The sequence below is a fragment of the Maniola jurtina genome, chromosome 9 (genome assembly GCF_905333055.1).
Source record: "Maniola jurtina chromosome 9, ilManJurt1.1, whole genome shotgun sequence".
Classification (NCBI taxonomy): domain Eukaryota; kingdom Metazoa; phylum Arthropoda; class Insecta; order Lepidoptera; family Nymphalidae; genus Maniola; species Maniola jurtina.
In genome coordinates, this window is record NC_060037.1 from 2,360,304 (window position 1) to 2,388,221 (window position 27,918).

The window sequence follows — 27,918 nt, forward strand, 5'->3', positions numbered from 1 at the left end:
TGGGCATAACTACCTGCATAATAAATCGAAAACGTGTCGGTTTGTCCTTCGTATGCGAATCCAGCTCGCACTTGACCGATCTTTTAAATTGCGATAGCTTTATAAAGCAACAACTTTAATATAGTCAACAATCAAGCTTGGCTGCGTCCATGTTGGTAACCAGGAGTGTCGTTCCTCCCAAAACCGGAGACTCGTCTTAGGGTCACCGTTACGCCAAGGCTTGGGCTTGCCGTTGTCAGTGCTCGAGTTATCAGGGAACTCACCAGCACCCCCGGCAGCCACGCCCAATGTTAGATGGAGCTAGAAGAGTAATAACAATAATATACCCACCAAAAACATTTCATGTAAAAATGTAGCCAAGACTCACAAGTTCATAATGTTTTCACTGTTAAAAAGTTATGAGATCTCTAGTAGAGCCAAGCCCCTAACTGAGCTTAGATTTGTGCTGGCCATGGGACCTATCCCAAGTCCAAAGTAATATAGCTCTTAAATGTTCTTGACTGTATCAAATTTATAACAATAAATAACAAATCACTCTACTTACAAGCTCTGATTCTACAAACCCTACATCTTGGTAAATAAAAATTAAATTAAAAATTTAAAAAACCCCCGACACATAAACCTCTAAAAAGTAAAAAAATAATAGGTAAGTATGTATGGGCCCTTTAAGAATAGTATAAATAGTAAAGTTTTTATCCAAGCGCTCGTTGCGCCAGGGGACCGCTACCTATCATAAACTATGAAAGTCATCTGTTGTAGAAAGAATAGTCTTTAGCGGTCCCCCGACGCAACGAACGCTTGGATAAAAACTTTACTATTTATACTATTCTTAAAGGGCCCATACATACTTACCTATTATTTTTTTACTTTTTAGAGGTTTATGTGTCGGGGGTTTTTTAAATTTTTAATTTAATTTTTATTTCACGCTTTTTAAACTTTTATTCATAAATTACCGTTTATTTGTGCCATTCTAAAACCCAATTTCTATAATAATATAAATCCAATAAGGCAGCTAATATCTCTTCAAAAGTAACATCAATGTTATGTTAATTATACGTTCCATGAAATATTTTTGACCGAACATCACTAAATCAAGAATTATCTGAATGACTCACATAGTTTAACATGACCAAAACGAAATATCTCTTTCTAACATGTCGTTGCTTTAAAAATGTACCCATTTTACGTAGTCGTATAATAGTTCGCTTTTTTAAGATATACGATTAAATTGAAATCGACTTTCATCCGATGAAATAAGGAATAAAGTGGCTTGTATGTCATTTTGTTTGTTATTGCATGTCAAATTTTTATTTGACATAACTTTCAAAAACCGGTCAAGTGCGAGTCTGCCTCACACATGAAGAGTCCCGTACAAGTTTTTTTTTATGTAATGACAATTCAGTTGTCGGATTTTTCTGTTTACTTGGGCCACAGGAGTAGAGTGCTTGGGCTATAAGATATTGCTACCTGCCTTTCATGATTCTACGTAAACGGGAAGTACCCAATTTATAAGTTTTGATTCTCTTGAAAGATGACACACAGACAGACAACGAAGTGGTGAAGGAAAACATCGTCAGGAAACCTACAAGCTTAAGAGTTGGCCATAATGCTCCCTCAAAGGTGCGTGAGGTCTGCCAATACGTGCTTGGCCAGTGTGGTAGCTTCTCATTCTGAGAGGAGACTTGTGCTTAGTAGTGAGCCGGCGATGGGTTGATCCTGATGATGATGAATTTTAAACGTATTTTGTCAAAGTAAATAAGCTGAGTTCAAGCAGATAAAATATAAAGAAGGTGCGCCTAATGCATCATCCAAACCTGCGCGACAAAGCGACTACGATGCGGGAACCTCAGCCGCGCGGAGGGTCATCGCCTCCTACGATATTTAATGGTGCCATGCACACCTACGCGACTACATCTTTTTTTTTTCTACAGATACCTACTGAACCCTAAAAATAGTTTGACTATGGTTTGGGTTTGGGTTGATTGTTCGTGGCCTTTGGTTGACTGTTGGATATTATAATTGAATTGATGTTTTCTCGTTTAACTGTGATTATACCTCATTGCTTCGTCCTTTGAGATTAGGTATACATTGTAGTAATACGTCAAAGTATTGCCTTTCTACCACTTGTTTGAAAGCAGAAAATCTGCACTTCTATTTTTTGTATTTTTTGTTGGTACCACTGGAGCGTTCCCATCTCATTCGCGTTTTAGTGCCTCGCCGATCACCACGTTATTCAAGTTTTAAAAAACGTTACAAAAGCGTAGTCACCAAAACGATAGTGATTTATTTATTTATTTATTTGTTACATATTTTTATGTTATAAGGTTTTATTATAATAGTGTCTGGTGATATGATATCACTATGCAATTAATGTTTTGTGCATTGCGATGTTACCTTGACATATGACAACATGGCGATGTTACTTTCACGTGATTTGGAATTCCGGACCATAAGGTATTTCAGTGAAGACGTGTTACCTAATTCTAAACATATTATGAATAGCTTCTGGGACTGTTTACGAATCAAACTAGTGATATGATATATATGATACGTCACTTGGAATCCCGAAATAAAAAGGTATTTACAGTGAAATGTTGCCTACTTCTAAGGATATTGTGAAAATTTGCTAGGATTATTTCCATATCACACTAATAAAATACGACATTACTTTCCTATTGTGTTGTGTACATCTTGTGGGGATGTGACCTTCACATCAATTAGAATCCCGGAACATGAAGGTGTTTACAGTGAAATGTTATTTATTTCTTAGGATATTGTGAATAGTTGCAAGGACTATTTCCGTATCACACTGAGAATATGACATCACTTTCCTATTGTGTTGTGTACATCTTGTGGGGATGTGACCTTCACGTTAATTGGAATCCCGGAACATGAAGGTATTTAACAGTGAAATGCTGATATTTCCGTATCACACTGGTGATGATATGACATCACTTTCCAATAGTGCTGTGTACATCTCATGGGGATGTAACCTTCACGTCATTTGGAAGCCCAGACCATGAAGGTATTTACAGTAAAACATTACCTATTACTAATGATATTGTGAATAGTTATTAGGACTATTTCCGTATCAGACTAATGGAATGATATCAATTTCCAATCGGTGTTGTGTACATCTCATGGGGATGTTACCTTCACATCATTTGGAATTCCGAAAGCTTTGAAAATATTATCGTGATGGAATACATTTAAAAAGGAATATTATTACCTTTACTTTGATTATTATTTGTGAATGAAATGTGTCTACATGAATCATGAGATATCAAGTGCTATTATCGAGTAAAAATGAGATCATTTGAGATTTACACATATTAAATACCTTCTTCATACCTTCATATAGTTTATACATTTATGTTGCGGTCTTCTAATAAGGATGTACCCTTTCGCTACTGATAGAAAAGTTAAGGGTAGATGGTTTAAAATACCATTGTACAGACGGATTACAACTCGAACCTGAGTTAGTGCCAATGATTGTTGTCGAAACGCAGCCAAGCACGTCAACCATAAAATTAAGCCATCGTCAAGAAAAAACTAGTCTTCGCTTCGCTTTATCGGATATGCTCATGAGGAAGCTCTCACTCATTTTTTCTCTTTAGAATAAAGTGATCAGTCCGTAAATTAATTATTATTAAAGATCCAGCCAGACTGATGTGCGATACCCAGCACAACGAATCTATGACAAGAAAAAACTTCATATTCTTTTTTAATAAAGAAAAATATTAAAGATCAGCTCATACAGAAATAGACTGTGTCTTATACAGCGTGAAGCTAGCCGATACATTCGGGCTTGTAATATTATGATCCGGTGCCAAGATATGAATAATCCCACCCGCAAGAAAACCTCCTGCAACGCAGAAGCCGAAACCGGCTCCTATCCAGACTTTAAACCAGGAGCATCCGCTCCCGGCAATACAACAAGCGGGAGCAACGATTATATACGAAGTACGAACCCACGAAGTCACCGCGCTCACGGCAGCTGTGACAGTCGCCGCGCCGCTGGCTCTGGCAGTGTCACCGGGGACCCTCGTCGCTGCACCCGGTACGTTCCGCAGGAACGTTCATTCTACTTTTAGGACTAATGGCAATTAATTTATGACCCAGTCATACTATTGTGGGTAAGAGGATACGGGATTCCATTTCTAAAACCAGTATCTTAATCTCACGACCCAGCATGTCTCCTATCATCTGAATATAATATCATAGACTTTATGTTTAGTGAAGTTATACTTATCACAATGTGATTCGTGTGAAGGATCGTTTCCTTCTTTTCATTTTTTATTATAAATCCAATGGAAATAACAGACTTATAATAAGTCTAAAATTCTTAAACGAAAAATTCTTAAAGTGGGTGCTTACATAACAACATTAAGGTCAATTACAACTACATCAATGAATAGTTGGATGGCCACGTTAGATTTATTTCTTAGGAGTTATAAAAGATTTTACTACCTATCTATAGAAAGTATCTACGATTTAAAATGAACGAGAATTATTCCAATTTAATGGTTTACTATTTTGGTCTGAATATACTTTCCGCCTCTCGTCTTTACAAAACTACGAGTACTAAAGCCGGTGATTTATGTATTTACTCAGATTTTTGGGTTACTTGTCAACTAGGTATATACATAACATATATTTACAAGATATAGTTGATTTTTAAAAGTTATCAGGGTTATCTAAAATTATTTTACAAACAATAAATACTTTAGAGTTCTTAAGATTTATCATCAATGTAAATAAAAATTAAATTAAAAATTTAAAAAACCCCCGACACATAAACCTCTAAAAAGTAAAAAAATAATAGGTAAGTATGTATGGGCCCTTTAAGAATAGTATAAATAGTAAAGTTTTTATCCAAGCGTTCGTTGCGTCGGGGGACCGCTAAAGACTATTCTTTCTACAACAGATGACTTTCATAGTTTATGATTTATACTATTCTTAAAGGGCCCATACATACTTACCTATTATTTTTTTACTTTTTAGAGGTTTATGTGTCGGGGGTTTTTTAAATTTTTAATTTAATTTTTATTTCACGCTTTTTAAACTTTTATTCATAAATTACCGTTTATTTGTGCCATTCTAAAACCCAATTTCTATAATTAGCCCAGTAATTTGGGCGTCAAAAAGGGGCTTATCTGGAAAGTTTTCAGAATGTTATGCAAATTGGTGGTTTTATAAATTTTGATGTGCTCTTTCCGAATTTTTATTTTGCCACCTCGTACCTTTGCCGCTCGCGCCGCCATCTTGGAAAAATGGCGCCCAAAAACAGTTTTTTCACGATAACTTCTTTCCCACTCATTTTACGATAAAAATGCGTCAATGTCTAATGCATCATCCAAACCTGCGCGACAAAGCGACTACGATGCGGGAACCTCAGCCGCGCGGAGGGTCATCGCCTCCTACGATATTTAATGGTGCCATGCACACCTACGCGTCTACAACAGTCGAGACTACAACATGTTTTTTTTTTCTACAGATACCTACTGAACCCTAAAAATAGTTTGACTATGGTTTGGGTTTGGGTTGATTGTTCGTGGCCTTTGGTTGACTGTTGGATATTATAATTGAATTGATGTTTTCTCGTTTAACTGTGATTATAATATTTTATAAATTAGAAACTCCGCGCCTACGATCCAAAGTATCGGAGTTTTCCAAAACATTATTTTCAAATAAATAATTATGTATCTAGGCAACGTCCATCTTGACAGCTTGACATTTGCCAATTGACATAATATTATGAACCTCTGTTACAATAGTGAAAGATCCCAGGGCCACCAGCCGTCACGTATTTTCTGACGAATGAAATGTGGACGATTGAGTAGTGTTAGTATGTACTAAGAACGCATGCCTACAGACCTGCTAGCTTGCTTAGACGGCCAATTTTCAGGTATCAGGTAATCAAGGTACATAAAAACATTACTTACCTCGCGTAAATTCTCCATTTTTTTTTATTTTTAGCTGTTTTTTTTTAATATTAATAATTAATTGACATAAGTAAACTATAAGAGAGTGAGAGAGAAATCAATATATCCTAATACATGTCTTACTCAGTCTCATGCGCGTAGATAATGATGCCCTCGCGCTCAAACCCACAGAGGCATTAAAATTTAATTTAGGGGATGATTGGCCCTCTGGATCGGTCTGTCTTCTTGTAAAAGGTTTTAAAATAGTTGTCTGGTAGACATATATAAAAATGGAGCATCAGAATTTACGTGCAGATAAGTAATTACTTATTTTGGGAGCTTTAAAGCGTCTGCAAAGCAATACGGCCGACGCGGGAAGTGTCTGGGAGTATAAGCGACACATTTTAAAGGATATTGCCTAAAATATACGTAAAAATCAGTTTGGAGAATTCACGAGAGGTAAGTAATATTTTTATGTACCTTGAATATCAGATACCTGAAAATTGGCCGTCTAAGCAAGCTAGCACGTAGGCTAGGCATGCTTTCTTAGTACTTACTAACACTACTCAATCGTACATATTTCCTGTGTCAGAAAATACGTAACCTCTGGTGGTCCTGGGATAAAAGTAATATGAAAACCAGAAAAGAGCTGATAACTTCCAAACGGCTGAACCAATTTTTTTGGATTATAGCTAAGAACATTCTCGATCAAGCCACCTTTCAAACAAAAAAAACTAAATTAAAATCGGTTCATTCGTTTAGGCGCTACGAGGCCACAGACAGATACACAGATACACAGATACACAGATACACAGATACACAGATACACAGATACACACGTCAAACTTATAACACCCCTCTTTTTGGGTCGGGGGTTAAAAAGAGCTGTACAGCCCGAGTACCTACTGTGCGCAAATATTGCAATTACCTGATTAAAAAAAAATAAAAAATACGTTGACCCGTCTGAAGAAAAATGATATTTAATCAATCAAGAGCTAAATTTACATACAAAACTCGTTGTTAATGACTTACTGCGACTTACCCGCGATTTAGTAAGTAGATACGGTACACCTACAAAAACGGACAGAAAGATGTTTTAAATATCTTGTTGTGTAATGCAAATCACTAAGATAGCTCAGCATTGACACATCAGCATTCAGCACAGTCTTTGCAGGATTATTTACATAATGGTAAAAATCTATCGAAGTGACAGTCAATCCTATTTGACAAAATAGACTGTCTAGAATTATTTTTTTTTTTTCGGATGCTAACGATATAGGGTAGGGGCGACACGTTGTGAGAAGACCACCGATGGCCAGTGGATTCTGAGTTTAGTTTTGAATCTGTCAAACATATGAAGTAGCTAAAATTACTGACTGTTTTTTTTTTTTGGACTTTCAGGTTTTCAGAAAATGGAATCTATTAAAAAAAAAAAAAAAAGGCATTTTATTGCGTAAGACAATAAAGTGCTCTCTTTCCTATTTAACTATATAGATGGAGTTAGATGTCCACTTCTTACGAGAATATCAAAATCTATAATTATGCTGTGAAGCTCACAGGAGATTTGTGTTCGCTTCATACATTAGTTTAAAAAACAACGAAATGCGGAGTCACGAAGATCTTATCAAGGGAAACGGGAACTAGAAGAACATGTATTTAAATAAATAGTACCAGCCTTAGGGCAACCACATGTTGGTTTTGGCAAAAAAAAAAAAAAAAACCCTGGTTTCCACCATTTCAGAGCCTTCTCTGTTCGGTTCTAAATTCAATTTAGACATAATGATAATGCATTATCTGTTTCAGCCACCCTGTTGATTGCATATTATGTTGGTTGCATGGAAGTTATCAAGACGGTACTACTAGGTAGAGAGGAGCGTAGCACCGTCATCTTTGTATATATTATGATCAACTTCGCAAGATGGTGTTGGGTTAGTTTTTTGTAAAAAAAAAAAAAAAAAAAAAAATAGGTGCACACGACAGAACGAACTCTGTGTCCTGAAATAAAGGTATATTGTATATTATGAAGCGTCAACTCCGATGAAAATGTCTATCTGAATTAGCCGGTCAGGCTATAAGCTTGATGGGTTCATAAAACACAGCCATGGCTCAGCTCTATCGTTGATCCTAGGTTCGAGAGTAACGTCTGTTTTTTCATCGTCCTCCAGTCTCAAGATTTGATGTTGTTATACCATGAGATCTGTCCATAGTTTTAGAATTTTTGTTAATTGGAATCCAAATAACAATTTGAATTTAGAATATTTGATTGACGTCACATTACTCATGCTGGTATAATTACACATAAGGTGCAAACCATATTTTGAAAATTAATTTAGATACGTAGTGTAATTGTTAATAATAATATTAATTTAACAAACATCAGTCGAAATACATGTCCTAACAAGATCGTCATACCCAGATTCAGCTCAACCTTGCCTAAATGTTCCTTTCTAATAAACATTCACCGAAGATAACTTTATCCAGCAGAAACATTGTTAGAATACATCGATAGAATGTAACCCCTACGAAAAAAAAAAAAAAAAAATGCCCCATTACAATAGTAAGATTTAAGAGTCCGCATAAATCGGTATCTACGAACAGTATCAGTCAGTGGATAAAAATATAATACTTCTATATTTTTTTTTTTCGCTTATTCCGTCAGGCATGCAGCTACCTCCGCAGCTCACAGTAAAGGTATCAATATTGATATACCTAATACGAAATACAGCGGCCTTAGCGTGGGCAACTCTATGCTGTGTGCCAGAGTTTATCGTAGAGGTATTCAATGTGATCAATCTAATCAGATTGCTCTATCACTCCTATTATTTATTATTATTTATTATTCATAAATCAATCTGGAACACTGAGCAGCTGATTAAAATTTATTTTAAGTAAAATAAATTTGAATCAGCAGCTTTAAAAGTATTTTATTTTTACTTATAATACAGTGATTATAAAAATCACTAAGTATCTACTTAAATACGGATGAAGTAACCGTAATTATGATAATATCTTTTATTTATTTTTGGCTTTATTTTGCTTGTCAAAATTGATAATATAAATACAATATTATTAAACCTAGAAGTGTTTTAATATTTCACTATCTTTCAAAATCTACAATGTATACCTAATCTCAAAGGACGAAGCAATGAGGTATAATTGATGATTAAACGAACTTACCTGAAGTGAAGTTCTATCCCAATTATACGAGTTGCTTCGTCCGAAGAGATTAGGTCCCTCCCAGCCCTAGGACCCCTGATAAGTGAAATATTAATGTTCCAGGCAGGCTTTCAACTAAATGAGATGGGAACGCTCCAGTGGTACCAACAAAAAATACAAAAAATAGAAGTGCAGATTTTCTGCTTTCAAACAAGTGGTAGAAAGGCAATACTTTGACGTATTACTACAATGTATACCTAATCTCTTCGGACGAAGCAACTCGTATAATTGGGATAGAACTTCACTTCAGGTAAGTTCGTTTAATCATCAATTATAATATTTTATAAATTAGAAACTCCGCGCCTACGATCCAAAGTATCGGAGTTTTCCAAAACATTATTTTCAAATAAATAATTATGTATCTAAGCAACGTCCATCTTGACAGCTTGACATTTGCCAATTGACATAATATTATGAACCTCTGTTACAATAGTGAAAGATCCCAGGGCCACCAGCCGTCACGTATTTTCTGACGAACGAAATGTGGACGATTGAGTAGTGTTAGTATGTACTAAGAACGCATGCCTACAGACCTGCTAGCTTGCTTAGACGGCCAATTTTCAGGTATCAGGTAATCAAGGTACATAAAAACATTACTTACCTCATGTAAATTCTCCAATTTTTTTAATTTTTAGCTGATTTTTTTTATATTAATAATTAATTGACATAAGTAAACTATAAGAGAGTGAGAGAGAAGTCAATATATCCTAATACATGTCTTACTCAGTCTCATGCGCGTATATAAAACCACAGAGGCGTTAAAATTGAATTTAGGGGATAATTGGATCTGGATCGGTCTGTCTTCTTGTAAAAGGTTTTAAAATAGTTGTCTGGTGGACATATATAAAAATGGAGCATCAGAATTTACGTGCAGTTAAGTAATTACTTATTTTGGGAGCTTTAAAGCGTCTGCAAAGCAATACGGCCGATGCGGGAAGTGTCTGGAAGTATTGGCGACATATTTTTATGGATATTGCCTAAAATATACGTAAAAATCAGTTTGGAGAATTTACGTGAGGTAAGTAATGGTTTTATGTACCTTGATTATCAGATACCTGAAAATTGGCCGTCTAAGCAAGCTAGCACGTAGGCTAGGCATGCTTTCTTAGTACTTACTAACTCTACTCAATCGTACATATTTCCTGTGTCAGAAAATACGTAACCTCTGGTGGTCCTGGGATAAAAGTAATAAGAAAACCAGAAAAGAGCTGATAACTTCCAAACGGCTGAACCGATTTTTTTGGATTATAGCTAAGAACACTCTCGATCAAGCCACCTTTCAAACAAAAAAAACTAAATTAAAATCGGTTCATTCGTTTAGGCGCTACGAGGCCACAGACAGATACACAGATACACCGATACACAGATACACAGATACACAGATACACAGATACACAGATACACAGATACACAGATACACAGATACACAGATACACAGATACACACGTCAAACTTATAACACCCCTCTTTTTGGGTCGGGGGTTAAAAAAGGACGGATTGGCCGTTTAATGTTCGTAAAAAAACTATTACATGACATAACATATTTTAAGGCCTTAAGGAATAGTTTGTTCGACAATTACTAATTTGTATTGTACTTCGTGATGGTCGCAGAAGCAATTCCGGGCTTAGATGTCATTTCAGATAAAAAATCCACGAACTGTAAACGGCCAAGCCGTACTTTTTTTACCAAGATATAGGGTTTGTAGAATCAGAGCTTCTAAGTAGAGTGATTTGTTGTTTATTGTTATAAATTTGATACAGTCAAGAACATTTAAGAGCTATATTACTTTGGACTTGGGATAGGTCCCATGGCCAGCACAAATCTAAGCTCAGTTAGGGGCTTGGCTCTACTAGAGATCTCATAACTTTTTAACAGTGAAAACATTATGAACTTGTGAGTCTTGGCTACATTTTTACATGAAATGTTTTTGGTGGGATTTCATTTCTTTTTGGCAGGTGCCCTAGATTTTTTTGGATCTATTTTTTGTAGGTACATCATTTTCATGGCCCACTCTCTATCGTTACCTCTTTTTTTAAAAGCTTTTATTCAACTTGCAATGTACTCGTATGTAAATATGTTTGTTCGGGTGGAATCTTGCAACTCAATTTTGAAGCAGATATACCAAATTTCAGTCTTTTAGGACTTCAGGAAACACAGATACTTGGTACGTTTGATAAATCTGCCACGGACATCTTATCCTGAAAACTTTAGAATTCGAGCAACAGATTTTACAGATATGCATCTCATATACGAGGGGATGAAGGGGGGCCCGATTTCTTAATTTATCTGTTGTTCATAATTGTTGAAATTCCTACTTAATGCCAAATTTCAGTCTTCTAGAACTTCAGAAAGTACCCTAGAATTTGTGACTAGAAGTTTTGACTGTCAATAAATCTGAAACTATAAAAGCTAGACAATTGATACTCAATGCGTTTAATAAATCTGCCAAGGACATCTTATCCTGAAAATATCAGCATTCTAGCGACAGAATTTACAGATTTGCTTTTCTCATAAGAGGCGTAGAGGGGGGAAATTTCCAAAGTCTTAATTTTCTTGTAGTTTGTATGCAATTTCTAGTCTACATACCAAATTTCAGTCTTCTAGGACTTCGGGAAGTGCCCTAGAATTACAGACTAGAAGTTTGACTGTCAATAAATCTGAAACTATAAAAGCTAGACAATTGATACTCAGTGCGTTTAATAAATCTGCCAAGGACATCTTATCCTGAAAATATCAGCATTCTAGCGACAGAATTTACAGATTTGCTTTTCTCATAAGAGGCGTAGAGGGGGGGAATTTCCAAAGTCTTAATTTTCCTGTAGTTTGTATGCAATTTCTAGTCTACATACCAAATTTCAGCCTTCTAGGACTTCGGGAAGTACCCTAGAATTACAGACTTTGAATTGTGATGATCATCAGTGAGGGACGAAAACGGCGTATTTTAGGTATCAATAAATCTGTAACCATAAAAGCTAGATATTTGATACTTGGTATATTTGGTAAATTTGCTGAGGACACCTTATACTGAAAATTTCAGCTTTCTAGCGTCATCCAGACCGAAGTTATGACGGGTCGAAAATACGGCGAAACACTTCGAGAAAAAGGTACGTAGCGCCCCGACCGCCGCGTTTGGCTCGTCTTGGCGGGGGCACTACCGTGCCCCCTGATACGTATGGTCATATCGGGAAGTGGTCATAATGGGAAGTGGTAATAACGGGAAGTGGTCATAACGCGAAGTGGTCATAACGGGAAGTGGTTATACGGGTAATGGACATATCGGGAAGTGGTTATATTGGAAACTGGTCATATCGGGAAGTGGTCATGGACAGTGGTCAGTGAATGGTCAGTGGACCCAAACGATCTATTTTTCCTCTGACTTAAATGGTAAACAAGTAGCTTCTCGCTGAAATGCGTAGGCGCACTATACGCGGCCCATAGGACCTCGTTACCTCTAACTAATAATGAAATCATGATAGGAGTGAAAACACTAACTCCAAAAGGTTTAAAACGTCGGGCAAATCACATCGCTTAGGTACGCATTTCTTCGAGAAGGTTTCTACGCTTTGTAAGAGCTAAAGAAAACTAAAGTATACCCGCTTTACAATATTATTCTATTAGATTAGATTAGATTAATGAGGACGCCGTCGTTGGCTAGTTTAAGGGTGAAATCTTATAGAGCGTACTTTGACTTATTGCGATAGCAAAGTTACATTTGCAGTTGGAGATAATTTAAGCAACACGTATCCTTCCAAGGTACTGAACCTTCTCGAACTTGATCTGTGTACTTAAATTTTTAACCGACTTCCAAAAAAGGAGGAGGTTCTCAATTCGTCGGGATCTTTTTTTTTTTTATGTATGTTCCCCGATTACTCAAAGATCCCTGGACCGATTTGGAATTTTTTTTTTGTTTGAAAGGGTATACTGTGCAAGTGGTCCCATATAAATTTGGTGAAGATCTGATGAATATCTTCGGAGATGGAGAACAGAACTCCTCAATGGATAAGAGCAAATTGCTCGCGATCACTGTAATAGCTTAGTAAACAGTAGGGTTTTAACTGGGCATAGCATATTATAGTACAGTGGGGCCACTAAAAAATGTGAAATAAAAAATTTCAAAAGAAAAATAAAACCGACTTCAAAAACCAAAAACACTAAAAAGTAGAAAATAATTTTTGTTTAGCTACACATGTAATGTACCTAGGTATGAAGTCGGGCGAGCTTCACTCTTAGACCATAGCTATTTGACTAATCGCAAAAATGCTGTACTTTGAAGTAAATTGTTTATTTTTCTAAAGCATTAACAGCTATTAAATACATGCAATTAAAAACTTCAGTTTGTGAAGATTATAAGGGCTTCTTTTAATTTTTAACCCCCGACCCAAAAAGAGGGGTGTTATAAGTTTGACGTGTGTATCTGTGTATCTGTGTATCTGTGTGTCTGTGTATCTGTGTATCTGTCTGTGGCATCGTAGCGCCTAAACGAATGAACCGATTTTAATTTAGTTTTTTTTGTTTGAAAGGTGGCTTGATCGAGAGTGTTCTTAGCTATAATCCAAAAAAATTGGTTCAGCCGTTTAAGAGTTATCAGCTCTTTTCTAGTTTTCTTGTAGACAAGTGTAAATTAAAAATTTATAACACCCCCGACAAGTGAAGGTTACAGTAACTAGAAAAGACCGAAAAGACCTGATAACTTTCAAACGGCTGAACTGATTTTCTTGGACTATTCCGCGCCTACGATCTAAAGTATCTGAGTTTTCCAAAACATAATTTTCAAATAAATAATTATGTATACAGGCAACGTCCATCTTGACAGCTTGACATTTGTCAATTGACACAATATCATTATGATTATATATTTTATTTCTAATAGATATTAGATATATAATAAGATTATAAGCTAAGAACACACTCGATCAAGCCACCTTGCAAACATTAAAATCTGTTCATTCGTTTAGGCGCTACGATGCCACAGACAGATACACATATACACACGTCAAACTTATAACACCCCTCTTTTTGGGTCGGGGGTTAAAAAGTGCGACTCTTTATAGGTAATTTTTGTTTTTGTAACTTTTTGTAGTTTTTTTTATAACAGGTTGGATTCTTTATAATTTTTGTCATTATAAAAGTATATTGTCGTCCGTCTTTCGAATGTCTCAAGTGTAACAGAAAAATTGCATTTTTTTTTTTTCGTTACGCCCGTTTTTATTAGAATGTCTTTTTTTTTTGCATCTGTTTTTTCATATGCCCATAGAATATAGCCCTTGCGATTGTTACAAAAAAAAAAAAAAAAATTTGACAGGTAGCAATGTCCTATATATAGCACAAGTGAAGGATAAAATCCGAGAAACCGTGAATTGGAGAATTGCGTTCACGACCGCATAAAGTTAGCGTTTATTACTAATACAAATCATAGATGGCGCTGTCCAGTCATTAGGTTGCAATTTTTTCACTTTCGGTCGATTTATTATAGAAGATATATTGTATAAGTTGTGAAGCTTTCATGCAAGTAAACATTTTCATCTCCCCTACTTTCAAAAATTTGCTGTTTCAGATAGTAATTATTTTCTCCTATTGATAATTATTTTATTTTTTTCTCTTTTGTTCAAAGGTCAAAGGGTCACATCTGAGAACTCTACGGGAACAACTCCACAGGTCCACGGGCGACGGTCACCGGCCACGCTAGCTTAGCTGCCGTAACGTAAGCGGGTATAATTATGCCTAAGCACCTATCCTATAGATAGATTAGATATAGACAATAGTCAGTACGAATCCGTACCTACATACAAAGAGATTGGGGTGGTTCTAAGATTGTTTGTGTCCCACCTGACTAACATACCTATCCGACCGCTATGAATTGTACCACATGAACGATTGGAACCATTATTTAAGGTATCCGTAACCAGTATGCCGCCAGTATGTATATGCAGTCGGTCACCCGTCCAGGGTCACTCAACTCACACTGAAACACACATGTACACACACTTAAATATCGACACGGGATAATTACACGGGCTACTGAATTTAGTCAATTGTGACGTCACTACCACGTTAAAATTTTCAACAACATTATGCGAATTGATAAGTTTCAATTTTATTGCCCGCGTAGTAAGCGCAGCTTTTACAGCTAGTAAGTAAGGGCAGGACAAGGACAACATACGTAAGCTGATATAATTGCAAACCCCAATATCCCCAGCACACGAAGTAGTTTCCCCATGATGAGTCAAATTAAGCCACAGGCTCCACTCATGGTGGTGCCCTCCTTCTGTCGATCCCTCTTAGTTTCAACAATTGCAACCATACTCTACTCTACTCTACTCTACTCTACTCTACTCTACTCTACTCTACTCTACTCTACTCTACTCTACCCGTGGTGAAAAATGTTTGGTGGTGAAAACGGCAGCCGCCCGCCGAGAGCAACGTCTGCGAATCTGCGAGATGGCTCATATTTTACGGTCACAACTAGGGCGGTGGTATACAATATGTAGTTGTAGGGACTTTCGTTCTTGATTGATGGTTAAAACACTTTTGGCAAATAAATGAATGCTTTCGCTTGACGTTCGTGTTGCGACGATCCAAGAATTTTATTTTTAATTAACAATAAAGTAGATCAAAGCCCAGTGATGATTTGAGAGTAATATAATTAATGATGCTGTATAAATTATGTTGGCACACCTAAGCAACAGTGTAATGGAGCGTCATAATAAATTAATTATCTCATATTCGGATAAAAGGCATTGTTTATTTTGGTGCAAATCGCTGTGTAGCCTCTCCCCGGGGTTAAAAATTATAATTAACTGTGGTGTTATATTAATTATTTTATTATTATAAATAATTTTTTTTTTTTTTTTGGGGACGGGCACACCATATTATCATTATCATCATCATTATTATATTCATTATTCATCATTATCTTCTTTATTTTCGAAAAGAGACAAATGGGTTGTCGCCAGTCTCCCCACAGAGGATTCAGTGGTAAACGAAACGTGATTGTGTTCAGCTCAGCATATAGTTTAGCTGTTGTAGTTCATAATACGTTGCGTTATGAACCGCTGCATCGTTTGTGTGTCGGAGGATATTAGAGTAGGTGTGGCAATAGTTGCGCTTCACATTATATTATAAGTTCAAATTTTTCACCAACTATATTGAACGAACAGGCGCCCCAGATATGTTTTGTACTCATGGAAATAAAACTTATAAATAATAATAAAATAAGTTTGAAAAACTTGTGTTTGAACATATTGTGTGTGTGGTGGGGTCTTTTCTGGGGTTGTTATATACTTGGTAATAAATAAATATATTAAGAAATAAATATATTGGTGAAAAAAAGAAGGACCTTTAGTAGAAGTGTCAGTAGAGCAAATGTTATTAATAATTATATTTGAATTTTTCATCCAATCCACTGTGTCGACCGACGAGACCGCATCTGAGGGCGAACTCCAACGCTATGGTGGCAGCCAGCGTTTCGGTCCGGAGCCGAACGGGGGGGGAGGCGGCATACTCGCTAACGGAAAAAAAAAAAAGTTAGCAGCGCCGTCCCCCTTATCGCTCTGAGACGGTAACGACGCGACGCGCCGCTCTGCGCGAAGGAGTTCTCTCTACAAAGCGGCGGTGTTTTTCGTGGTAACAACTAATATATATACAAAATATATGTAGTTGATATAACGGCCGAAATGTGAAAGTCCAAAGCGTGCCTAAAACTCGGTCGGTTTTCACCGACCGTGTGGCGCACACACAGTTATCCCCTTCCACAAGATGGACGTTACCGCACAACAACGACAACTACATACATAAGGTGTGTAGTTGTCGTTCGTGTGTAGAACGCGCGGGGGAACTCTGTACGTCTGGGCTCTCTTACACCGAGCGACGATAAGCAATGTCTTTCCCGTTTCTGTTGTTTCAGCGGACGAAAAGCATTTGCAGCACTAAACGTGCGCGTGTGTATTTCAACAGATATCGTCTTGTTTATGAACGTTCGGAACATGTGGACCTCGAGTGTCCTTTAAACAATAAGAGGGGCCGTCGGAGGGAGCGATATCGCGATCCTCCTCACGCTTCGCCTCTCCGCCGGAGCCGAATATTGTCTTCTCCTACTATACTACTACTTATATGTCTCTCGGGCACCGCGTCGCTTCCGTCATTGGAGCGCACGCGAGTCGCTTCGATCTCCGTCGTGCGTCGTGCGTCGTCGTCGTGAGCTCGCGTGCGAGTGCGCGCGCGCACACGCAACGCGCAACGCGAGACGCCCGCCGGAGTATAGTACTCTGAGTAGCTCCCTGGTTGATCCTGCCAGTAGTTATATGCTTGTCTCAAAGATTAAGCCATGCATGTCTCAGTGCAAGCCGTATTAAGGCGATACCGCGAATGGCTCAATATATCAGTTTTGGTTCCTTAGATCTTACTCAGTTACTTGGATAACTGTGGTAATTCTAGAGCTAATACATGCAATCAGAACTCCGACCAGTGATGGGACGAGTGCTTTTATTAGATCAAAACCAATCGACGGAGGGCCTCGCGTCCGAAGTCGTTACTTTTGATGAATCTGGATAACTTTTGCCGATCGCACGGTCCAGTACCGGCGACGCATCTTTCAAATGTCTGCCTTATCAACTTTCGATGGTAGTTTCTGCGACTACCATGGTTGTCACGGGTAACGGGGAATCAGGGTTCGATTCCGGAGAGGGAGCCTGAGAAACGGCTACCACATCCAAGGAAGGCAGCAGGCGCGCAAATTACCCACTCCCGGCACGGGGAGGTAGTGACGAAAAATAACGATACGGGACTCTTACGAGGCCTCGTAATCGGAATGAGTACACTTTAAATATTTTAACGAGGAACAATTGGAGGGCAAGTCTGGTGCCAGCAGCCGCGGTAATTCCAGCTCCAATAGCGTATACTAAAATTGTTGCGGTTAAAAAGCTCGTAGTTGCATTTGTGCGCCGCGCTGTCGGTGCACCGCATCCGCGGTGATACTGACACGTTTGCGGAGCATATCGTCGGTGAGCCGGCGGTAACACGCCGGTTCAATATCAAAATCCTATCGCGGTGCTCTTTATTGAGTGTCGAGGTGGGCCGACAATTTTACTTTGAACAAATTAGAGTGCTCAAAGCGGGCTCAAAATGCCGCTTGAATATTTCGTGCATGGAATAATAGAATATGATCTCGGTTCTATTTTGTTGGTTTTCAGAACTCCGAGGTAATGATTAATAGGGATAACTGGGGGCATTCGTATTGCGACGTTAGAGGTGAAATTCTTGGATCGTCGCAAGACGAACATCAGCGAAAGCATTTGCCAAAGGTGTTTTCATCAATCAAGAACGAAAGTTAGAGGTTCGAAGGCGATTAGATACCGCCCTAGTTCTAACCGTAAATATGTCATCTAGCGATCCGCCGACGTTACTACAATGGCTCGGCGGGCAGCTTCCGGGAAACCAAAGATTTTGGACTCCGGGGGGAGTATGGTTGCAAAGCTGAAACTTAAAGGAATTGACGGAAGGGCACCACCAGGAGTGGAGCCTGCGGCTTAATTTGACTCAACACGGGAAATCTCACCAGGCCCGGACACCGGAAGGATTGACAGATTAACAGCTCTTTCTTGATTCGGTGGGTGGTGGTGCATGGCCGTTCTTAGTTGGTGGAGCGATTTGTCTGGTTAATTCCGGTAACGAACGAGACTCTAGCCTGCTAAATAGGCGTCGTCATTTAGGTGTGCACGATTTCGGTCGAGCAACTCACTGGCGGCGTATTAAAATTCTTCTTAGAGGGACCGGCGTCTTCGAGGCGCACGAGATTGAGCAATAACAGGTCTGTGATGCCCTTAGATGTCCTGGGCCGCACGCGCGCTACACTGAAGGAATCAGCATGTTCTCCCTGGCCTAGAGGCCCGGGCAACCCGTTGAAACTCCTTCGTGCTGGGGATTGGGGTTTGCAATTATCCCCCATAAACGAGGAATTCCTAGTAAGCGCGAGTCATAAGCTCGCGTTGATTACGTCCCTGCCCTTTGTACACACCGCCCGTCGCTACTACCGATTGAATGATTTAGTGAGGTCTTCGGACCGACACGCGGTGGCTTCACGGCCGTCGGCGTTGCTGGGAAGTTGACCAAACTTGATCATTTAGAGGAAGTAAAAGTCGTAACAAGGTTTCCGTAGGGGAACCTGCGGAAGGATCATTAACGTACACGTACACTAAACGCACACGTACATCGCGCGCGCGTACATAGTAGTATATGTTGTTAAAGACACCACCAACCAACCAACACACAATATTAATTACACGCAAATATTCTCACACAACATGAGACTTGCGACCGGCCGCGCGTGGCCCGCCCCGTGCGGGCGGGCGTGTCGCGCGGGCGGTCCTCACTCTCGACACCCCCACCACGAACAACAATTATTGATATCAATACAAATACAAAATATATTATTATTATTATTATTGTTATTAAATAATAAACTATTACCCTGGACGGTGGATCACTTGGCTCGCGGGTCGATGAAGAACGCAGTTAACTGCGCGTCATAGTGTGAACTGCAGGACACATTTGAACATCGACATTTCGAACGCACATTGCGGTCCGTGGAGAAACATCCAGGACCACTCCTGTCTGAGGGCCGGCTGCATAAAAACAAAAACCACACTGTCCCCACACACACACACACACATGTTGTGGTGGACACGTGGCGGATTCCGTGACACGGGGGGCGACTATTAACTGAGAATTAATATATCGCCGCCCTTAGAGAATACTGCAGATTGATTTCTGGAAAACTTGCATCATCATCAAACTCATTTGACATTGGTTGGTTCTACATTTTGTTTCTTTACATTGCTGCTTCATGTTGTTCGTATAAAAGGTAGCCATGACACCAGGATCACAATAACGAATCGAATGACACTTTATATTTTATCAAAACCAGCGGTGTTGTTTAGGCACTATAGTGGAGCATGCGTAAATACAGACACACATACATAGACTGCTCAAATCATGAGCCTTCCTTTTGGCTTGTCGTGGTCGGCTAAAAACATGTCTTGAACCAAGATATTTGAATTTCCAGTTCTACATTTCTCTGGGCCTGTCCGTGGGTGGTGCCCACGAGTTCCCGGATAACCCCAACAAACCCTGGACCAACAATGCCACGGACGCGATGCTCAAATTCTGGGAGGCGAAGGACCAGTGGATGCCTACTTGGTACGAGGACATGAGCGCTTTGCTTGTCGACTATGTGAGAGTGTATGCACTTTGAAAGGTGAGTTGTTGTACATTTTCTTCTTCATGAAACAGGATTACTTCTTCTTCCGGGTTCTTCGTGAACTTAGGCTAAAGTTAAACTACTTATTAGTCATAAATTAGGCTAGATCATAGTAGAATTGAGTAGCACTCATAAAAAGGAAAAAAAATTAAACAGGGTTTGTTAGGGTTCTATGATAAAATATTTCGACAACCTCCCTGGCGCAGTAGTAGCGCTGTGGCCCTATAAGCGAGGTGTTCGATTAACTGCAGCGGCAGTATCGGGATATACAATTTCTAGAATTGTCACTGATCTATAGTAGTAGACTACGCCGTGGCTAGTTGCCACCCTACTGGCAAAGCCGTGCCGCAATCGGTTTAGCGTTCTGTTCCGTTATGTAAAAATTAATATACTTAGCGTCAATAATATATTTATTTGTCTCAGATCATGGACCGGCTTAATATCTAGCAATAATTTCTAGATAAGTGTAAATAAAATACAAGTTACTTAATGTTTTCTTTGTTGCTTTATTTAAACCTGGCCTGAATCAGTATCATACAGAGTAGGCATAACTACCCGCATTATAAATCGAAAACGTGTCGGTTTGTCCTTCGTATGCGAATCCAGCTCGCACTTGACCGATCTTTTAAATTGCGATAGCTTTATAAAGCAACAACTTTAATATAGTCAACGATCAAGCTTGGCTGCGTCCATGTTGGTAACCAGGAGTGTCGTTCCTCCCAAAACCGGAGACTCGCCTTAGGGTCACCGTTACGCCAAGGCTTGGGCTTGCCGTTGTCAGTGCTCGAGTTATCAGGGAACTCGCCAGCACCCCCGACAGCCACGCCCAAAGTTAGATGGAGCTAGAAGAGTAATAACAATAATATATTATATACGTATGGTCATACCGGGAAGTGGCCATATCGGGAAGTGGTCATAATGGGAAGTGGTAATAACGGGAAGTGGTCATAACGTGAAGTGGTCATAACGGGAAGTGGTTATACAGGTAATGGACATACCGGGAAGTGGTTATATTGGAAACTGGTCATATCGGGAAGTGGTCATGGACAGTGGTCAGCGAATGGTCAGTGGACCCAAACGATCTATTTTTCCTCTGACTTAAATGGTAAACAAGTAGCTTCTCGCTGAAATGCGTAGGCGCACTATACGCGGCCCATAGGACCTCGTTACCTCGAACTAATAATGAAATCATGATAGAAGTGAAAACACTAACTCCAAAAGGTTTAAAACACTGGGCAAATCGCATCGCTCAGGTACGCATTTCTTCGAGAAGGTTTCTACGCTTTGTAAGAGCTAAAGAAAACTAAAGTATACCCGCTTTACAATATTATTCTATTAGATTAGATTAGATAAATGAGGACGCCGTCTTTGGCTAGTTTGACTTATTGCGATAACAAAGTTACATTTGCAGTTAGAGATAATTTAAGCAACACGTATCCTTCCAAGGTACTGAACCTTCTCGCACTTGGTCTGTGTAGTTGAATTTTGTCTTTTTGACGTGATTAATGTACTTATAGATAGAGTAAAAGTAAAGAATCCCTAAAAATGGGAAATAAATCAGAATAATGCTTACGTAGTCGAAAGCAGACGTGATGTCTTCGCAAAGGGATGGACGTTCCCAGTAGAAGTATTTATCCCCATCCACAGTAAGCATTATTTCGTCTGAAACAACATGATAGTAAAGGTTTTTGCAATATCATTGAAGTAACTAGACACTAAATTTCGAATCGATCAGACCCGTGGAATATGTTCATTGCTCATATCCCTTCATCAACTAGAAAAGAGCTGATGATCTTCTTAACAGCTTAGTTTTTTTTTCTACAGACTAGCGCTTGGCTGCAATCAGTCCTGCTAGCAAGTGATAATGCAGCCTAAGATGGAGTGCGCTTGCTTAGATGTTACCTTCATACCTTGAAGATGCTGGTTAACGAATTATATTAATAGAAGGTATATAACTGGTCTGCTGTCTGTTGAATAATTCATACTGATATTATAAGTGCGAAAGTGTGTCTGTCTGTCTGGTACGTTTTCACTGCCGAACCGATTTTAATGAAATTTGGTACAGACTTGGGATACATCCCGGGGAAGGACATAGGCTACTTTTATCCGGAAAATCAAAGGGAGTAAAAAACCGATATCCACGCGGGCGAAGCCGCGGGAATCCTCTATTATGAAATGACCTTACCTGGCGTCCATCGGAGTGCAAACTCGTGAAAATCGTCACCCCAAAAGTCATGATTGAATCGAGTGGTCGACTCCGTCTTAGTGGCACCGCAATTTCCAAGCCCTAACTTCGATCTGTTAAATATCTATGGGCAAAAAAAAAACAAATTTTACTGAGACGATTCAAGTGAAAGTCACTTGAAACGTCATAATTTGGGTGTTATGGATGACCGTAGGATGCCCCTGACTAACCTCTGTCCAACTAAGTAAGAACAGTCTTCATCGTAAGACATTTTCTTTCGGAGAATGAGGTAGAAATCCCTACGGTCTTATGCCTGCTGGCAGGGTATCTTCCACTCATCATCATTATTATTGATCACTAGACGTGCACTGCTGGACATAGGTCTCTTAATGTAGGGAGTTCTACATGCCATGGTCTTGCACTACCCGAATCCAGTGGCTGCCTGCGACTCGTTTGATATCATCTGTCTACCTAGTAGGGAAATCTTCCAACGCTGTTGAGGTCACCATTCTAGCACCGTGGGGCCGCAACGTCTATTGGTTTTTCAAACTATGTGATCTGCCCTTTGCCACTGCAGTTTCACAGCCCGTTGAGCTGTGTCAATTACTGTGGTTCTCCTACGGATCTCCTCATTTCTGATTTGATCACGTAGAGGAACTTCAAGCATTTACGCTCGAAACTCGCTCTTCACGCGTTTCTGCTCGCTTCAAGCAGAAACGCTCGGCGGGCAACTCCATTGCCCGCCGAGCGTTTCTGAGCTTTTTTTATGAGGCCCATAGTTAGCGACCTTAAGGTAGGACTCTTACTAAGGAATATTCGTATGTTATGAGGCTATTTAGTTGGGCAATTAATTAATTACCTGGTACACCAGGGCGTAGTCCTCGTTATTCACTCGATTTCCATCAGCTAACGCAATTTTTAAAATTTCAGGCAAAGAAAATTTACCGCCGAATGTACCACCGTATTTTGTTAACAGTGGCTCAAGAAGAATTTCTGTAAATGAAATGGCTCATGCTTAACTGACCCCCAGATAAAGTAAAATATAACATTAGAAAACACCAAGAGCCATAGTAGACATAGCTGGAACCGGTAAGCGGCGCCAGTAGGTACCTACCTATGTCTCTCTTATCGAGAGTTACATTGTTATTCCGTATGCCATGGAGATCCTGGGGCCATGGAGTATTATTGCTAAAATTCTTACACCACGGATAATTTCTCAACTGGTAACAGAAAAGTTGACTTATTTTTTTGTACAAGGGATAAATCCAGCCCAACGCGGAAATGTAGCTAGTATTTTTGGCACTATTTATTACCCAATCATGATATTACGATCAAACTGAAAAGCGTCCACATTGAGATACGAAGCTTAATACGATATGGTGAATGATATGGTGTTCGGATCAGGCAAACCTATATGTAGGTACATTTATCTGTACAAAGCCTTAATGTTTGAAACAGTGTTGAATTATATTTAATAACGTACCTACCTGGATACAACCAATCTCCTTTTGGTACCTTGGCCCTCACATAAACGATCCCATATTTGAAGGAAAAGAGATAGCTGGTCAAGCGTCCGCTCACAATCGGCGGTAGAATATCCGGTCCAAAAGCTTTTTTTGAGCACATTTTTCTTGTACAACTTGAAAAATAAAAGAGGCATTATAATTCTTTGAAAAACCGACTTCAATTATGCCAAGGGATCTCTCACCTCAATGGAAGTCAGTAGCTAAGGTAGTCAGGATAGAGTTTGGTGGAGTTGTTTTAGCAGGCCCGGACTATTAACGGATTGCTATACCTATATTGTTGATGATGACGATTATGAGATATATTAGGTCTGACGTTCTGGCGTTGAATAGTAGTCTTGTGCCGCTGTCGATGCGGTGTCTGTCTGTCTGTCCGTCTGCCCGTCTGTCGTTTCTGTCAAGAAACCCTATAGGTATATACCCGTTGACTTAAGATCATGAAATGTGGCAGGTAGGTAGGTTTTATTGCACAAGTAGAGTAAAATAAAGTGAATTTGTGGTTACATCACAAAAAGAAAATTAAATGTGTTCATGAGCCAAATAATACCTACTATTTATTGGTAAAGTTAGATAACTATACCTACCAATTGGGGTGTCATATGAAAGGGCTTTACCTGTATATTCTAAAACAGATTTTTATTTATTTTTAAGCATACTTAATAGTTTTTGATTTATCGTGCAAAATGTCGGGGAAAATACCCGAGTAGGGAACCCACGGTGCGCGAGTCTGACTCGCACTAAGCCAATTTTTTTCTATCTAGGTTTCAAACAAAATAACGTATGATTTTATCAAAACATGTGTACTAACCCATCACTTAGATCTAGATTCCCGGATAAAATGGATTCCTGTCCTCTTAGTAAGTTCTCCTGTAGTTTGGGAACAATGTGCAAAGTCCCGTTTTCCACGAACACATTTGGATCTGAGGTTAGCCTTTGAAACGATACGAATGGGTGATCCTGTAATAAGTAGGTATAATAAAAGTGAGAGGTGTCTAGTTTTCAACATGTAAGTACCTACTACATCGTGAGGAATCTGGCATGCTTGAGAGTTCTCCATAATATTCTCGAAAGGTGTGTGAAGTCGCCAATCCGCAATTGACCAGCATCGTGGATTATGGCCAGCCCCTTCTCATTCTGAGAGAAGACCCGTGCTCAGTAGTTAGCCGGCGATGAGTGTTGATGATGATGAACATGAAATGAGACGCACGATCAGTCAGGAGTGCGTACTTAGGGCAGTTCAGGCCTAAGCATGCAGTGTGTATATTTTACACGAAACATTTCGCGCTGTTTTTACACTCCTCATAACTCTGGTTCGCGTAAATTACTAATTTGTTAAATAATTTTATAACAAATTAAATAATTGGTTAAATACTTACAGGGTGATCGACAGGTATATACTGCTCGACCTGCCATAAATCTTCTCGCAACGTGTCAAAATTGTCTTCAAAAATGACCTCACCGCCACATACGTATTGTCTACCTCGAACCCTGGTCCTAGTTGGTACACAATTCGGTTCAGGTGCCGAAGGGTCTTCCAGAACTAGAAGATGTTCATAATTCAGTATAAAACAGCCTGACTTGATGCGCTGGCATAAAACAGCCTGACTTGATGCGCTGGCATAAAACAGCCTGACTTGATGCGCTGGCATAAAACAGCCTGACTTGATGCGCTCGCATAAAACAGCCTGACTGGATGCGCTGGCATAAAACAGCCTGACTTGATGCGCTGGCATAAAACAGCCTGACTTGATGCGCTCGCATAAAACAGCCTGACTTGATGCGCTGGCATAAAACAGCCTGACTTGATGCGCTGGCATAAAACAGCCTGACTTGATGCGCTCGCATAAAACAGCCTGACTGGATGCGCTGGCATAAAACAGCCTGACTTGATGCGCTGGCATAAAACAGCCTGACTTGATGCGCTCGCATAAAACAGCCTGACTTGATGCGCTGGCATAAAACAGCCTGACTTGATGCGCTGGCATAAAACAGCCTGACTTGATGCGCTCGCATAAAACAGCCTGACTGGATGCGCTGGCATAAAACAGCCTGACTTGATGCGCTGGCATAAAACAGCCTGACTTGATGCGCTCGCATAAAACAGCCTGACTTGATGCGCTGGCATAAAACAGCCTGACTTGATGCGCTGGCATAAAACAGCCTGGCTTGATGCGCTGGCATAAAACAGCCTGGCTTGATGCGCTGGCATAAAACAGCCTGACTTGATGCGCTCGCATAAAACAGCCTGACTGGATGCGCTGGCATAAAACAGCCTGACTTGATGCGCTGGCATAAAACAGCCTGACTTGATGCGCTCGCATAAAACAGCCTGACTTGATGCGCTGGCATAAAACAGCCTGACTTGATGCGCTGGCATAAAACAGCCTGGCTTGATGCGCTGGCATAAAACAGCCTGGCTTGATGCGCTGGCATAAAACAGCCTGGCTTGATGCGCTGGCATAAAACAGCCTGGCTTGATGCGCTGGCATAAAACAGCCTGGCTTGATGCGCTGGCATAAAACAGCCTGGCTTGATGCGCTGGCATAAAACAGCCTGGCTTGATGCGCTGGCATAAAACAGCCTGGCTTGATGCGCTGGCATAAAACAGCCTGGCTTGATGCGCTATCATAAAACAGCCTGACTTGACTAACTCACCTGACACTTGAAAGGTCAAAATATCCGTTTCAAATCCCTTCAATTTATAAGAATTTTTATCGTTTTCCTTTAAAAATTGAGTAAACTGATCCGGTAAAAATATCCGATAGCTTATCATACTTCCTACATTCAAAGTCAAATTTGGATCTTCAAATAACCATCCACCACTAGCTTGCTTTATCGCAGTTCCCCATACTTGCTTTATCCCATTTTCCATTAATCCATACAGCTTCCCATTAAAAATTACAACGTTTGTGTCCACATCCCCTTGAAAAAATAACAGGTAAGTATGTGTGTATGTATGGTACATTTCTATAGATAATATGTTATAGGTATTCATATTTTAAGAGTTCCGTACCTCCAAAAATCGTTTAAAAATGCGATTCAATTTTCAAAGTAAGATAACTCATAACAAGTGGGGTATCATATGAAAGGACTTAACCTGTACATTCTAAAACAGATTTTTATTTATTTTTATGCGTACCTACCAGTTTTTGATAAATCGTGCAAAATGACGGAAAAAATACCCGAGTACGGAATCCTCGGTGCGCAAGTCTGGCTTGCACTTGGCCGGTTTTTTTTGAATTATTGCAATTAAATATATATTATTTAATCATAATTATCGGATTATCTTCATCGATTATTATCTTTCGTAAGTCGTAAGTTTGTAGATGAGGCTCTTAATTTTTTTGAGTTCGAAGTATTAAGAAGAGAAAGAGTTAACAGCTAATAATATATACGTACCAGTTATATAAACGCGTAATCCTCTTGGATGTAGCGCTCTTAAAGTTGCGGTGACGTTCGGTTTTCTTGTTCCAATATTTTGTCCATTTATTATTTCCACGAGCACTATACAGAACACAACTTTACTGACAAACATCTCTGCGTCTGGTTTTTACAATTTTTTCCTCTATTGATATTAAAATAGTTTATTTTCGTATTATATGCGGATTCGTCATTTGGTGTGCCCTTTACCACAAATAATAGTAACTAATATGTACACACTTTACGTCGTGTATCTACTTAAAGTGTATCGTATTGACTGCCTCTTTTATATTTTATTATCACACTAATATTATAAAGGCGAAAGTTTGTATGTGTGTGTGTGTGTGTGTGTGTGTGTGTATGTTTGTTACTCCTTCACGCAAAAACTACTGGAC

The 27,918-nt window shown here is 39.3% G+C and overlaps 1 protein-coding gene and 2 non-coding genes across 5 annotated transcripts; 2 read left to right on the top strand and 1 right to left on the bottom strand.

Annotated features, from left to right (window-relative positions):
- Positions 1–22: 22 nt before the first annotated feature.
- On the bottom strand, positions 23–27,787 carry LOC123868336 (beta-1,3-glucan-binding protein-like). 3 transcript variants are annotated; one of them, XM_045910814.1, is made up of 9 exons: positions 27,503–27,787; positions 26,759–27,025; positions 25,480–25,643; positions 24,912–25,060; positions 24,068–24,219; positions 23,440–23,573; positions 22,581–22,704; positions 21,969–22,057; positions 23–300 (listed from the first exon to the last, which is right to left on the bottom strand). In XM_045910814.1, the coding sequence occupies exons 1-9, from the start codon at positions 27,636–27,638 to the stop codon at positions 100–102; spliced, it is 1,416 nt and encodes a 471-aa protein (XP_045766770.1). In that variant the 5' UTR covers positions 27,639–27,787; the 3' UTR covers positions 23–99. The 3 variants fall into 3 exon arrangements, with proteins under 3 accessions (XP_045766770.1, XP_045766769.1, XP_045766771.1); XM_045910813.1 differs by lacking the exon at positions 23–300 and adding an exon at positions 20,821–21,237; XM_045910815.1 differs by lacking the exons at positions 23–300; positions 26,759–27,025 and adding an exon at positions 20,821–21,237.
- Positions 17,415–19,317, top strand: LOC123868601. The gene has a single exon (XR_006796681.1). It is a non-coding gene; the product is annotated as a small subunit ribosomal RNA (ribosomal RNA).
- LOC123868586 lies at positions 19,603–19,759 on the top strand. Its single transcript, XR_006796666.1, has one exon. It is a non-coding gene; the product is annotated as a 5.8S ribosomal RNA (ribosomal RNA).
- Positions 27,788–27,918: the final 131 nt, after the last annotated feature.